The sequence below is a fragment of the Macaca thibetana genome, chromosome 1 (genome assembly GCF_024542745.1).
Source record: "Macaca thibetana thibetana isolate TM-01 chromosome 1, ASM2454274v1, whole genome shotgun sequence".
Lineage (NCBI taxonomy): Eukaryota > Metazoa > Chordata > Mammalia > Primates > Cercopithecidae > Macaca > Macaca thibetana.
The window spans coordinates 138610349-138626089 of record NC_065578.1 but is presented as its reverse complement, the minus strand read 5'-3'; the positions used below and the strand labels follow the sequence as shown (position 1 = coordinate 138626089).

The window sequence follows — 15741 nt, the reverse complement described above, 5'->3', positions numbered from 1 at the left end:
GGATTGGTGTTGTCCTCATGGTAACGAATGAGTTCTTGCTCTGTTAGTTCCTAAGAGAGCTGGTTGTTAAAAACAGCCTGGCACCTTTCCCCCACTCCCTCTTCCTTCCTCTCTGGCCACATGAGCTCTGCATAGACCAGCTCCCGTTTGCCATTTGCCATGATTGGAAGCAGCGTGAGGCTCTCACCAGATGTCCAGTCTTCCAGCCAGCAGAATTGTGAGTCAAATAAGACCCTCCTTTTTTTTTCTTTATACCCAGCCTCAGGTATTCCTTTCTAGCAACACAAACGGACTAAGACAGAGTAAATAAACATAAGCCTGGGGTGCGTGTTGCGGGGGAGTGTCTCAAAATCAGTCTGTAAATCTTCAACAGATTCCTTGCTCATGTTTTTAATATGCTATCCCTACCCTCAGCTGCGCCTAGAATCCTGACATTTTATCCCAATAAGAGAGTAAACATCTAGTCTTCAGCCAAGTGCTGAGGGAATGACGGGCTGGGAGGTATCTAACTGTATCTTAAATAGATTTGAGTCAGACCCCTTATATTTGGACCCCACTTTCATCCCTACTCCTAAAGGTACCTGGGCTGGTTTAGGATTCAGCCTTCTAAGTCAGTGATCCAGCCACTCATCCATCTGCTTTCCAGTTTTCCATTACCATTATAAACCAAAAAGTATCTGACACAGGCCTCCATCAATGTAGAGGTTTATTTTGCCAAGGTTGAAGACATGCCTGGGAAAAGGAGACATAAGCCACGGTAGGATCTGTAGCCTGTACTTTTTCTGAAGAGGATTTGGAGGGCTTCAATATTTAAAGGGGAAAAGTGGGCAAGAGGGGAAAGAACAAAGCAAAAAAAGAAGGTCGCATTCTTGTGAATCCATATGTTACACACGAAAGGAGGGATAGGCCAGATGCGGTGGCTCACGCCTGTAATCCCAGCACTTTGGGAGCCCAGGGTGGGTGAATCATGAGGTCAGGAGATCGAGACTATCCTGGCTAACATGGTGAACCCTGTCTCTACTAAAAATACAAAAATTAGCCGGGCATGGTAGCGCATGCCTATAGTCCTAGCTACTTGGGAGACTGAGGCAGGAGAATCACTTGAACCAGGGAGTCAGAGGTTGCAGTGGCCACAGCCTGATGACAGAGCGAGACTCTGTCTCAAAAAAAAAAAAAAAAAGGAGGGGTAGAGAGAACAGTTAGTTATGTATTCACCTTGTGCTTAATGAATCTGCACTTTACATAAGATAAACATGGAGTAGAGAAAGCAGTCAAATATGCATTCATCTTGGGGTAGGTGGGGACAATCTCTAGTCTCCTCTTGTCCCATACCATGAGGATAAGTTGTTAATTTACATTGTCAGGGTGAGGGAGGCCCCTGGTGGAGACATATGGCCTCTATCTGTGGCTATCAGTTTAGGAACAAAAGAAAATGCAATTGTTTTGTTTGTTTTTTGTGACTTGGCTTCCAAACTTAATTTTTCCTTTTGGCATAGTGAATTTGGGGTCCTGAAATTTTATTTGCCTTTCACACCATGTTGCTCTTGTCTTTGTCCTTTTCACTTTGTTCTGGGGATTTAGACTTTACCCAAGTCTTTTTGTGGTTTTGATGGTTTTTTTGAAGAGATTGAAGGCTGAGTGTGTTGTCTTCCATCTTTAACCAGAACCCTAACATTTCTTGAAGTAAAAAAGGCATCATTGGAGGGAAAGGACTGGAAATAATTGCTTAGTGATTCCTAATCAGTTCTTTTACTTCCTTCTGCCCTTTTGAAAACCTTTTCCTTTCCTGTTTCTTTTTCACAGGTTTCTACTACCTCCTGATTAATCTGATTGTATGTATTGACTAATTGAGTGGTGCAAATAATAATCAGACACATAACAAATTGCTCTGTGCTCTTGAGAATACAATATGAAGAGCCCAAAGCATAGTAGATACCTCCTCATGGGCTCCCTTTAAGAGGAGTAAATTGTGCTTCTTTTGAAAACAGTGCTATTGCATATAGTTGGCATCATGGGAGAAAAAAAAGAATTGTCATTCTTATGATCTCATTATTTTGTTATTGATTGGTTGGCTTTTTAAAGGTGACAGGCATCATTTTTCTTTTCTCGGAAGATGATTTGTTAAGGTAATATTTAGCTCATCTTCTTCGCCAAGGATCTTTGGGGATAACATTTAAGTCACTTATAAACCTAAACTTTGAGAGACAGACTCTTCATATCTAAATTACAGTGGGATAAGGAGGACTCTGGGAAGCCTGGAGAGGAGGTAGCTGCAGCTGCATATCCTGGATGCCTTTTCACATCTCTGGAATCAGACTGGGTGTGCGCGAGGTTGTGACGTTAAGCATTTATCTGTACAGGTGATGGGGGGTGGACATGCACAAAATAGGGGAAGAATCATGATAACAAAAATTGGACAGAGAGGGTGTGGGGAGGGCTGGGGAAGCTGCTGCTTCTTCCTGACAACCTTTGCATTTTCTTTCATAATGTTTACATACAATTCAGCTGTTTGGCTTTGACTTGCTGAGGGCCTGGGGTTCCCTTCATCCTTTCTTTGTGCCTCCTCCAGCTATTCCTGGGTTTATTTATTTCTTTTAACTGCTATTTATAATCCATAAGTAGCCACAAATGGCCAGGCCTTAAAGTGTGTTGGTGTATGAACAGAATTTTAGAGGTAAACATTTTCTTATTATGTGCAGAGACAGATGTGGCTGGGCTCGGCTTTTCTTTTGTAGGGTTGGTCCATGACAAGTATGTGACATAAAGATAGAAAAGAACAGAACGTGTTTTTTTTTTTTTTTTTTTCCTCCCTTATGTAGCTACCAGCTAATTTTTAATCTAAAATAATGGTGATGGATCTTGAAGTGCCTGGGGCGGTAGCCTGTGTGCAATACACCTGGATCAATCACCACAGAATTTCCTTCTTATGTGTACATGTAGTGAAATGGAAGACACTTTATTCACCCAAATTCCTCTTGGAGAGAAGGAGTATGAGTCTGGAAGAAATATTTTGAGAAGCCTGTTGAAATCAGGGTGGGGGACTCCAAGTGGCATATTCAGGAATCAGAAGGTGTTCCAAATGCCTTCTAAAGAGGCTGAGACCTGCCATCTGGAGGACTTTGTTTTTCTGATGGTCAGGTCTATAAGTTTGGAGATTTGGAGCTGCCATGTATCTAAATTGCACTTAATAATAGAGGGGAAAAACCATTTGACTTTGTTGATTCACTTATCTATTCATTATTTCAGATCTCTTTGTTGAGTCCTTTCTCTCCATGGTACTCGGCCATGTTGCTTGAGCGGATGTGTTGCTGGGGCACATAGCATGTGCCGGGGGTTTATAGAAGCTTCAGAATATACATGGACCATCTTCCTGGAGCATTAGTGGACTCCATAAATGGATTATGGAGATAAAACTTTCATGTCTGTTTGTAAAAACATTACATTTTAAAGAAGTTATTCTGGGTCCACTTGAGTCTGTGCTCTAAGATATTTCCTCCTCCTTCATGTTATGTACTTACAGTCCCCAGGCACATGCAAAGTGCTGTAAGAATTCACAGGATGGAGAGAACAGCGGCAATGGACAGAGTCGTGAGTGACCACAGAAAGCTTTCTGGAGGCAGGACTTGAAGTGAGTTTCGAAGGACTGGGAGTGTGTATTAGGGAGCAGTGTGTGAATGTGCGTTTGGAAGGGGGCCATGCCAGGTGAGGGAATGTCCTGAGTCCCAGCTCAATGAGGGAAATATCAACCAGAGTGGACCAGTTTGGCCAAACTATGTGAGAGTGAGGGATAAAATCTGAATTGCATATGGGGGTCAGTGGGTAAGAGGCACCTATCAACTCTCCTGTTCATTATTACGAATTTCTGATGATTTTGGACATCATCAAATAGATAGTTTAGGGAAGATAGCAAGAGGATGGTAAGCTATGGTGGAGGGTGAGTTTAGATACCAAGTTGTTTGGTTTAGTGATACCTAATCAGAGATGCACTTCAGACTTACCTGCAGAACATTTTAAACTAACAATGCTGGGGCCCCTACCATTGGAGACGCTGATTCAGTAGGTCTGTTGCAGAGCCTATGGAGTCTGTAGGTGGAAGAGCTCTTCAGCCAATTTTGTTATATTTGCTGGCTAAAAATCTGTGAAATAGGAGGTGATTGCAATGGCCTACTTTTAATGTAATGGAACTTGGATTTCAGGTGGTGGCAATGGAAATGGATAAGAAGAGCTGAATTTGAAAGACTTTGTAATACAAGAATAAGCAAGACATGAATTGATGTTAGACCAGTCCCTGCTCCAATGTATGTGGTGTTCTGTCCATACCCCTCTTCCTGTCGTATCTTCCAGATTAGCATAGCTAAGTTCTGCAACTCACTCACCACTGCATTAGCCTCACTTATAGCCCTTTCTTTGGAAATAATTTCGCTGACAGCATAGTTCTTTGAGAACTTAGTGGACAACTTTTAAAAAGGATATTTTTGCACATCATTATTGCTGACACTATTATTATTCATGTTTTAAAAGCTACTTATTATAAATCTCAGCTTGATTTTTGTTCAATTCTGCTCTTTAAAAGAAAGTTACAATACACAGAACAAAGGCATTAGAAAGGAGAAATTTTCAAGTTTCTATTGCATAGAGAAGTGTACAGTCCCCATAAACATTCCAGGTCTAATTTGTCCTTGCACATCCTTAGAATAATGAGAGACTTAGAGACAATATTATGCCTGGCAGTATTTAAGATAGCAAGGCACTTCTTGATTGAACAAACTGGATTTAAGTTTTGTTTGGGGACTAGAAAAATAAACAACCAGTTCTATCACAAATCCTTTATGCCAGAGTAGACAATATTTCATTAAAAGACAGAGAAAAAGTGCTGATGTAAATCCTTCCTTTTTGGGAAGCTGATTCTTTTTGTTATGGAGCTAAGACTGGTAAAAATATTCACACTTGGAGTCATCAGGATGACAAAACTTGAATTTGATGCAGAAATGCATTTATCATTTGATATATTTTTTTCTGGCTGCATGATTCAGCATTTTGATTTGCATTGACCATTTTGGAAAAATGAAACATTTCTTGGTTGTGAAATAATTTGTTTCTTTGGAATATTCCAGTTTGTGGCCTAGCTGACTATGTAGTGTTTTCTCCAGACTTAGTGTAAGATAAGAAAATGAGAATATCAGCAATGCCATAGTGGGTTGGCCAGCATTAAGTCTATGAGGATAGGACCAAGGGACATATTTAGGAATGCTCTTGAAGAGCATTCAGTTTTCAGCCTGCATCACCTCTCTCCATTTCCCTCCCATTGAAACCCCAGCTCTGCAGCACATCACTCAAGTCCTTCAGGGTTTGCTGCAACTTACTTTTCCTTACCATTCCTGAGATGTCATTCTTGTTCATGCCTCCACGCCTTTGCACTTGCCCTTTGTTCATAATGCCTGCCTTGCCTGTTTCCCTAGATCAAAATCCTACTCACTTATTTTTCGAGGCCTGTCTTAACGTCTCCTCTACCACAAAGCCCTCCAGACTCCCCAGTCACTCAACACACTTAATGAGCATCTGCCACCAGGCACTGTGCTGATGTTGTGGCTAAAGATGCATAGGACATAGTCTCTTCAAGGGACCACATGTGTGCTTCCGGAGGTATATCCTACATGTGCCCAGTAATATACTGGTGATATTAAACCAAAGCACAGTTTTTAAATTCTTCTTCTTATTTTTTTTTTATTTTTGAGACAGAGCTCTGCTCTATTGCCCAGGCTGGATCGCAGTGGTGCAATCATGGGTCACTGCAGTCTTGAACTCCTGGGCTCAAGCGGTCCTCCTGCCTCAACCTCCCAAGTAGCTAGGACGACAGGCACATCACCACACCTAGATAATTTTAAAACATTTTTTTTTGTAGAGATGGGGGTCTCACTATGTTACCCAGGCTGGTTTTGAACTCCTGGGCTCTAGTGATCCTCCCACTTTGGCCTTTCAAAGTGCTGAGATTACAAACCTAAATGAGCCACCCAGCCCATTCATTTTTTCTTAAAAGTCTCCAGTTCCTGCACATACACATGAATCTGTGGCTCAAAGGAGGATGTAGATAGCACAGGGGTCATGGTTTAGCTTTAAACTCCAAACTAGATTAGATTTTTAAAAATCCATAACCAGCATTAATCTTGAAAGCCAGACTTTATAGAAAGAGAAAAGGACTTTCTAGAGACACACATTTCCCCCTACATGGCAACAGCCATGAGTGAAGAGAGAACTCAGGACATCATGGAGGAAAAAGGAAATACTTCCTTCCCCTAGTACTGCAGAAACAAATGGGACAGAGAAGGGAGTTTTCATGTCAATGATCTGGTTCTTCCCATGAGATCTGAACCTTGAAAAGGGACCTGGTAACAACCAGATGATCTGGGGACTTTGGGAACTTTAGGGCCATGTATTAGCCCGTTTTCATGCTGCTGATAAAGAGATACCCCAGACTGGGCAATTTACAAAATAAAGAGTTTTAATAGACTTACGGTTCCATGTGGCTGGGGAGGCCTCACAGTCATGGTAGAAGGTGAAAGGCGTGTCACACACGGTGGCAGATAAGAGAACAAAGCTTGTCAAGAGAAACCTCCCTTTTTAAAACCATCAGATCAATGAGACTTATTCACTATAGTGAGAACAGCATGGGAAAGACCTGCCCCCATGATTCAATTACCTCCTGCTGGGACCTTCCCACAACATGTGGAAATTCAAGATGAGATTTGGGTGGGGACACAGCCAAACCATATCAGGCCAGTAGTTTGCTTCCCTGGGAGACTCTGAGCCTTAGAGAAAGTCTGGATTTGGCAGGACCATTGTCTCAGCATGATGTGTATAGTAGGTTGAACAGTGTCCCCCAAGTTTGTGTTCATCTGGAACCTCAGAATGTAACCTTATTTGGAAATAGGGTCTTTGCAGATGTAATTAGTTAAGAATCTTGAGATAAAATCATCCTGGATTCAGGGTATGCCCTAAATCCAATGACTGGTGTCCTTATAAGAAGAGGAGAGGACACTCAGAGACTCAGAAAAGAAGGCCATGGGCAGATGGAGGCAGAGATTGGAGTGATGCTGCCACAGGCTAAGGAAACTGGAGAGCTACTAGACATTGGAAGAGGTGAGGAAAGATTCTCTTCTAAAGACTTGGAGGGGAGCATGGCCCTGCTACACCTTGGTTTTAGACTTCCATCCTCCAGAACAATGGGAGGGAGAATAAAGTTCTGTTGTTTGGAGCCACCCAGTTAGTGGTAGTTTGTTGCAACAGCCCTAGCAAGTGAAAATCATGTGGAAGCAGCAGGGCAGTGCTGGAACTTTGGGTCATGTGCCTGGTTGCCCGTACCCATGCGCTCTGCCTTTGGGATTCAGAATTTACACAGGCCTGAGTGAGAATGCAGGTATGCTGAAGGAGCAGGCAATAGTGAAGAGTCAGGGTTCAGGAGGGGAACCAGAGATCCAGGACTTCAGAACTACAGCTTTTGGGGTCAACACAGCATCCCAGAACATCAAGACACCAAGACAGATCAGCTGGACCCTGCAGTAGGATATCAGTGTCCAGATGAGACCAGAAGCAACCCAGTAGAAGCCAGGGGACAGTGTGTGGACCACAGAATTCATGTTTGATGCCATCAAGGTAGAAAGTTGCCACCTGCACCCAGGTACCCTCTTGGGAAGGAAGCAGGTATCTGGCCAGAGTTTCTTTGGGAAGGGAAAGCACATCAGATAGAGAATTTGACCTTGGAAAATGAGTGCATGTTTACCTGAAAGAGGTATTTCTAACCTAGAAGAGCCTGGGCTACTTTTTATTGAAAAATTTAAGATCTATGTGGTGTGTGTATGTGTGTGTTGTCATTAAGGATTGATCACAGGCCAGGCATAGTGGATTACACTACATCTCTACAAAAAAAGTTTTAAAAAAATAGCCAGGCATGGTGGTGTGAGCCTGTAGTCCCAGCTACTCAGGAGGTCAAGGCGGGAGGATTGCTTGAGCCAGGAGGTCAAGGCCATAGTGAGCTGTGATCGCACCATTGCATTTCAGCCTGGGTGACAGCACGAGACCCTGTCTCAATAAAAAAAAAAAAAGAAAAGAAAAAAACACCTAAAAACTAACGAAGAATTCATTGCAAGATACCAGTCATGGAAATGCATTTCTAGTTTTTGCCATTTTAGTTACAGTATCTAAATGTCAACTCCCATCTCACCCCATTCCTAGATATTTGCTATATTCTGTTGTGTTTCCACCCCATCCCCATAGTTGTTCCCTCCCTTGAACTGTTAGCCTCTTGTGGGTAGAGATGACATCAACTATCTTTCAACACATATTTGGATATCTGTGCCTGCAAGACCTAATAGGACAATCCTAATACACAGTGTCATCTCACTGAATATTTGTTGAATGAATGAAAAAATTCAGAGTGTATAAATAATTTTTAAAATTTTCTGTCAATATCTTTCTTTTATACTTTAAAGGCTGTCTGGATTTTCTTAGGGCCTTTGCCTCAGACATGCATACAACAGGAGTGTGAGGTCGATGGAGTGGGCTCAGGTCATGGAGCAAGGAGGATGGCAGGGGCTCCAGTGATGATGTCTGGGTAAGAATTCCCATTTAGGATCTTCCCAAGCACAAGAGTCATGGCCAATGGCAGAGTGTCCTATGCCCACGAAGAAGTCAAGGAGGAAGAGGACGTTTTTGGAAACAGCATAGTTTCTGGTAGGATCTTTGCCACTACTTAAAAAACAAAACAAAACAAAACAAAACAAAAAAAACATTTAAGTTCCCACAGTGTAAATTAATTCAGATGTAAATAACCATTCAGACAACCAGGAATCTGACAAGCAGAGATGTCTGCCAACATGTCCTGAGTAATTAGCTGGATTTTTGCACTTTTTTCATTTTGCTGGCAGCACTAGGCAACACTTACTTATTTCTTAGCTCCGACTTGATGGTGCTGATTCTAGGAGTTAAAAAAAGACTTTGGATAATAAGGGCCAGCTTCTTAGGCTTTGGAACCTGCTGTGGGAGTAAAGGCTGGCCTTCAAAGTTTCTGTTCTTAAGTCTGGAGGTGATTAGCATTAAGCCGTGGTCCAAGCCCCTACCTTCTTCCTGGCTCCCCCCGCTTTTTCTGGGAGCCATTTTACTGAGAATCATGACATCTATCCACTTCCCAGATCCCTGTGAGAATGGATTGAGGAGTCTGAGCTCTGGAGATCAAAGTGGCTAAATGAGCACCGTTATTGCTGTTAAGAAAACCTGTAATGCATGAGTTGAAACTTTCTAAGTTTGGATCTGCTTTTGCCTGACCTCTGCCTGGATAGTAAGGCAGCTGAGTGATTCACAGGCACAGAAATGCACCACATTGCTATTCCCAGACCCTGCCACAAAAGACTGTTGAATTCCCAATGTCTCCATGCTCACTTCCTGTCCTTACCATGAATGTGAGGCACTTTGAAGATTTAACACATTATAGAAACACACAGCATCATTTTTATAATAAGTCTACATTCTGAATCAAAATAATGGTTTAGTCTTCTCAGATGAGAGGGAATGTGGGGCTAAATGAAGGTAAGTCATGCACTTTTCTATGTGCAGGCAAAATTGATTTTGTTCTGGGTGAGTTGCAGCCTGCAGCCTCTTTTCAAAGCTGACTCCTAGGGGTTTTGGCTGGGGCTGCTTTTTGCATGAATTGTTGACATTGGGACACCTTTATCTCTGAAGGCTGCTCTACAGCTTAATGTGATATTTCTGTCCACACTCAACTTTTGATGAGAAGAAAAGATTTCTAATCCAAAATATACACACAACTCCCCAGCCCCAGGGAAAGGACTTCTTTGACTTAGTGAGAGCACTTCTTTGAGTGCTCTTTGGGTCACTCAGTAGCTCACTTGCAGCATGGGATTGAGAAAGGAAAAGTGGAGCCCAGGGCATGCAGGGGGTTCTCCATCTCCTCTAAAGAGGAGGCTTACCAGTGGAATCTTACTGTTTTGCTTGGCGGTTTGAGAGTTACCAGTTCATGAGGATATCCACTTTTTTTTTTTTTTTTTTTTTTGAGATGGAGTTTCACTCTGTCACCCAGGCTGGAGTGCAGTGGCACAACCTTGGCTCACTGCAACCTCTGCCTCTGAGTTCAAGTGATTCTCCTGCCTCAGCCTCCCGAGTAGCTGGGATTACAGGCATTAGCCACCAGGCCTGGCTAATTTTTGTAATTTTAGTAGATACGGGGTTTCACTATGTTGGCCAGGCTGGTCTCAAACTCCTGACCTCATGATCCACCCACCTTGGCATCCCAAAGTGCTGGGATTACAGGTGTGAGCCATTGGACCTGGCTGATATCCACTTTTAAATGCCAGTGCTGTACTTTGCATAAAGTAGACCATGATTAAATGTTTGTTGAATAAGTGAATGAATGATCAAAGCCCAAATTCCACTACATGACCGTATGAGAGATTTTTGGCTTATTGGTTCCTTTGGGTTGTTTTATCTCTATAACTTCCTCCCTTTTTTGTGTAACTGCTCTCCATCTTAACCTGAGCATGGATGTGTATGTGTGCCAGAGAGTCTCCTTTTTCCATGTTATCTTAGTTTGTTTGTGCTGCTATATCAGAATACTTGAGACTGGGTAATTTATAAAGAACAGAAATTTATTATCTCATAGTTCTGGGGGCTAGGAAGTCCCAGAGCATAGCACCAGCATGTGGTGAGGGCCTTCTTGCTGTGTTATCACATGGCAGAAGGTGGACGCTCAAGAGAAGGCAAGTGACCAAACTTGCAGCCTCAAGCCCTTTTTATAATCGGCATTAATCTATTCATGAAGGTGGAGCCCTCGTGACCTAAACACCCCCGCTTAGGTCTCATCTTCCAACACTATTGCATTTGGGATTAAGTTCCTAATATGTGCTTTTTGGTGACACACATTCAAATCATAGCTAATGCCTTTGGTCCTTCTTCCCCACCCCACCCCCTGCCCAAGAGATAGGTCCTGGTTACATTTCTGACCTCTGTGTCCAGAGCTTGGTGGGACTTCTGGGGCTTCATTTATACATTACTTTTTCCTGTAAGACTTACAGGGTTCTTGCCTCAGAAACAGCTCCCACCCCTAAAGTAACATATATGGAAACATGATGTGGGAGGCAGTTGGAAAAGGTAGATCTAAGCTTCTCTTGAACTTGTTTTTATTTAATCCAGGTTAGCATTCAAGGCTACCTGATCTACCTTTCTAATTATATTTCCAGTTTCACTTATTATTCACTCTTGCTAAGCAGATCTGTTCAGTGATCAATGAAAACAACATGCACATTGCCACCCTGCACTGCTTCACATATCTAAATTCTACCTGTTCTTCTAGCTGTGGTTGAATGGTTAGGTCCTCTGTAACATTTCTCCTCTATTCCAGCCACCATTCTTTCAGTACTGGGAAGTCATTTATATTCTGCATTGGCTCCTTTGTGAAGTGCAAAGTTTGAGAACCAGCTCTTCAGTGGGACTCCCTGGGTTTGAATCCTAACCCCACTGTTTACTAGCTGTGTGTCTTTGGCAAAGTTATTCAACTTCTCTATGTACTTCTGGGTCTTACAACTGGCAGCTGAGAAGAGCTTGGTCTCACTGAAGAGATGAGTTTCTTGGAGGCCCATTTACATGATAAAGAGAGACCACAGACTGATCAGGCCCAGCTCTCTTGGCAACTGCTCCTTCCCTAAACACCAAGACACAAAAGTTGGAGAATGATGCCAACTGGAGGACTTGTGGTTTTATAGGTTTCAGATACTATACTGTAAAACAGCCCATTTTTATTCTCAGAGGCTTAAGCTGTCAGGTTCCTTTTACCTCTCTCCAGGACGCCAGCATCCCTAGGCCTCCACCTCTGGGGTACAGGGAGGGAGGTTTAGAACTCAGGCTTTAGAGGCAGATAGATTTGGGCATGACTGCTAGCTGACTCTGCTATTTATTGTATGACATTGGTGCCTGATCTGTCTGAGTTATCGTTTTCTCATTGGTAAAATAGGGATGATAATACCCATGTTGCAGAGTGTGAGAATTAAAAAAGAGTGCAAGGCAAGTGCTTGCACAAGGTCTGATACCAGGAAGCAATCAACATAGATTATTAATAGCCGCTATTTATAAACCGCTTTTGTGGGACACATAAAGAGTGGCTGTTGCTGTGGTAGGGTCATGTTGACATCTGATGCTCATTCAGATGACATAGCCAGGACTTTTTTTTGTCCTGATGTGAAAGCTTCTTCATTCCGTGTGTGTGTGTGTGTGTGTGTGTGTGTATGTGTGTGTGTATGTATGTGTGTGTATATATGTGTGCATATGGTGTGTGTATGTGTATATGTGTGTGTGTGCATACATATATGTGCACAGACAGATCTTTATAACTGTTTTAGGCATCCTTTACATGAACTGAGAAAAATGGAATAATTAAGCACCTCACAGCTTTTAAAAGCTGAGATTCTGGTCGAGCTTAGAGGAGTAAAAGTCAAGAGAGCAGAGCTCAATGAGCAGAGAGGGCACTCTCGGACATATTGAAGGCAGTGCCTAAGAGGTAGAAAAAGGAAGGGAATTCATGCTAAAAACGCTCAATAAATTCGGTATTGATGGAACGTACCTCAAAATAATAAGAGCTATTTATGACAAACCCACAGCCAGTATCATACTGAATGGGCAAAAACTGGAAAAATTCCCTTTGAAAACTGGCACAAGACAGGGATGCCCTCTCTCACCACTCCTATTCAACATAGTGTTGGAAGTTCTGGCTAGGGCAATCAGGCAAGAGAAAGAAATCAAGGGTATTCAGTTAGGAAAAGAAGAAGTCAAATTGTCCCTGTTTGCAGATGACATGATTGTATATTTAGAAAATTCCATTGTCTCAGCCCAAAATCTCCTTAAGCTGATAAGCAACTTCAGCAAAGTCTCAGGATACAAAATTAATGTGCAAAAATCACAAGCATTCGTATACACCAGTAACAGACAAACAGAGAGCCAAATCATGAATGAACTTCCATTCACAATTGCTTCAAAGAGAATAAAATACCTAGGAATCCAACTTACAAGGGATGTAAAGGACCTCTTCAAGGAGAACTACAAACCACTGCTCAGTGAAATAAAAGAGGACACAAACAAATGGAAGAACATACCATGCTCATGGATAGGAAGAATCAATATCGTGAAAATGGCCATACTGCCCAAGGTAATTTACAGATTCAATGCCATCCCCATCAAGCTACCAATGAGTTTCTTCACAGAATTGGAAAAAACTGCTTTAAAGTTCATATGGAACCAAAAAAGAGCCCGCATCTCCAAGACAATCCTAAGTCAAAAGAACAAAGCTGGAGGCATCACGCTACCTGACTTCAAACTATACTACAAGGCTACAGTAACCAAAACAGCATGGTACTGGTACCAAAACAGAGATATAGACCAATGGAACAGAACAGAGCCCTCAGAAATAATACCACACATCTACAGCCATCTGATCTTTGACAAACCTGAGAGAAACAAGAAATGGGGAAAGGATTCCCTATTTAATAAATGGTGCTGGGAAAATTGGCTAGCCATAAGTAGAAAGCTGAAACTGGATCCTTTCCTTACTCCTTATACGAAAATTAATTCAAGATGGATTAGAGACTTAAATGTTAGACCTAATACCATAAAAACCCTAGAGGAAAACCTAGGTAGTACCATTCAGGACATAGGCATGGGCAAAGACTTCACGTCTAAAACACCAAAAGCAATGGCAGCAAAAGCCAAAATTGACAAATGGGATCTCATTAAACTAAAGAGCTTCTGCACAGCAAAAGAAACTACCATCAGAGTGAACAGGCAACCTACAGAATGGGAGAAAATTTTTGCAATCTACTCATCTGACAAAGGGCTAATATCCAGAACCTACAAAGAACTCAAACAAATTTACAAGAAAAAAAACAAACAGCCCCATCAAAAAGTGGGCAAAGGATATGAACAGACATTTCTCAAAAGAAGACATTCATACAGCCAACAGACACATGAAAAAATGCTCATCATCACTGGCCATCAGAGAAATGCAAATCAAAACCACAATGAGATACCATCTCACACCAGTTAGAATGGCAATCATTAAAAAGTCAGGAAACAACAGGTGCTGGAGAGGATGTGGAGAAATAGGAACACTTTTACACTGTTGGTGGGATTGTAAACTAGTTCAACCATTATGGAAAACAGTATGGCAATTCCTCAAGGATCTAGAACTAGATGTACCATATGACCCAGCCATTCCATTACTGGGTATATACCCAAAGGATTATAAATCATGCTGCTATAAAGACACATGCACACGTATGTTTATTGCGGCACTATTCACAATAGCAAAGACTTGGAATCAACCCAAATGTCCATCAGTGACAGACTGGATTAAGAAAATGTGGCACATATACACCATGGAATACTATGCAGCCATAAAAAAGGATGAGTTTGTGTCCTTTGTAGGGACATGGATGCAGCTGGAAACCATCATTCTTAGCAAACTATCACAAGAACAGAAAACCAAACACTGCATGTTCTCACTCACAGGTGGGAACTGAACAATGAGATCACTTGGACTCGGGAAGGGGAACATCACACACCGGGGCCTATCATGGGCGGGGGAGGGGAGGGATTGCATTGGGAGTTATACCTGATGTAAATGACGAGTTGATGGATGCTGACGAGTTGATGGGTGCAGCACAGCAACATGGCACAAGTATACATATGTAACAAACCTGCACATTATGCACATGTACCCTAGAACTTAAAGTATAATAATAATAAAAAAAATTAAAATAAATAAATAAATAAATAAATTAGCTAACTGCCCAGCCACAAGGCAGGTAGCAATTTATGCCAAACAAATCATGAGGCAGGAGGTGCTGAGGAAAGACTGCTTATTTTCTCTTGTGAAGAGGGGAGAAGGTGACAAATGTTTGTGGGTTGGTAAACTGTACTAATTTACAAGCCTGCTGTTATCTTTCTAATGTAACACTCCCTAGAGGCACTCTGAGGAATGATCTAGCTGCAGCTTTCAGCTTCAATCAATAAACTTAGAAGATTATGAAACATGTGCACCTACGTAATACAGTAAAATCCTGCTTTTATACCACTGGGGGAACTACTAGAAGGATTCATGTTATAAGTGATTTTGATGTATATGTGGAAAGAAATTAAAACATGAATTAAAAAAAAAAAGAAAAAAGAAGGGAAATCACAGCAGTAATATGCAGACTGTAATATTAGATTTGACATCAATCTTGTGAGTTGTGTACTTGTTAGCTATAGGGTTCAACTTAGTAGCCTCAGCTTTTCTGCAGGATGCCTGAAACAGTAATGAAAAATGGTACACCCGCTCATGGCTGATGGAAGAGCAGGAATATATTTCATATCTGATGGGAAAGCTCAGGACTTTAACTTTCCTATTGGAATTAGCAAATCAGAAAAAAAAAATGGCATCACAAAGTTATCATGCTCAGCCCTGTCTATTGACTACCTATGCTTTAGAAGGGCAGAGGGCAGAACTGGGGATCTAGTTTTGACAGCTGAATTTGGGAGGATGTGGGCATTTGGCATGCACCAGGAAGCTCCCCTACTCAAGTTCCACAGGTTCTGAGGAGGACGATTCCCCTGAACGATACCTGCTTCTTAAGCAGTACTGTGAAAATAGATGATACATCTCTAGGTGTGGAAGGAGCCAGGGCCCAGAACTAAATGGGGAGTTTC

The 15741-nt window shown here is 42.0% G+C and overlaps 1 protein-coding gene across 1 annotated transcript in view; it reads left to right on the top strand.

Moving 5' to 3' along the window:
• Window positions 1–15741, top strand: part of CNIH3 (cornichon family AMPA receptor auxiliary protein 3) — a 177726-nt gene continuing 161985 nt past the window's right edge. The window contains exon 1 of the mRNA XM_050760856.1: window positions 1–217. Coding sequence (XP_050616813.1) covers window positions 191–217 — 27 coding nt within the window. The 5' untranslated portion in view covers window positions 1–190. The remainder of the gene's footprint in view (window positions 218–15741) is intronic.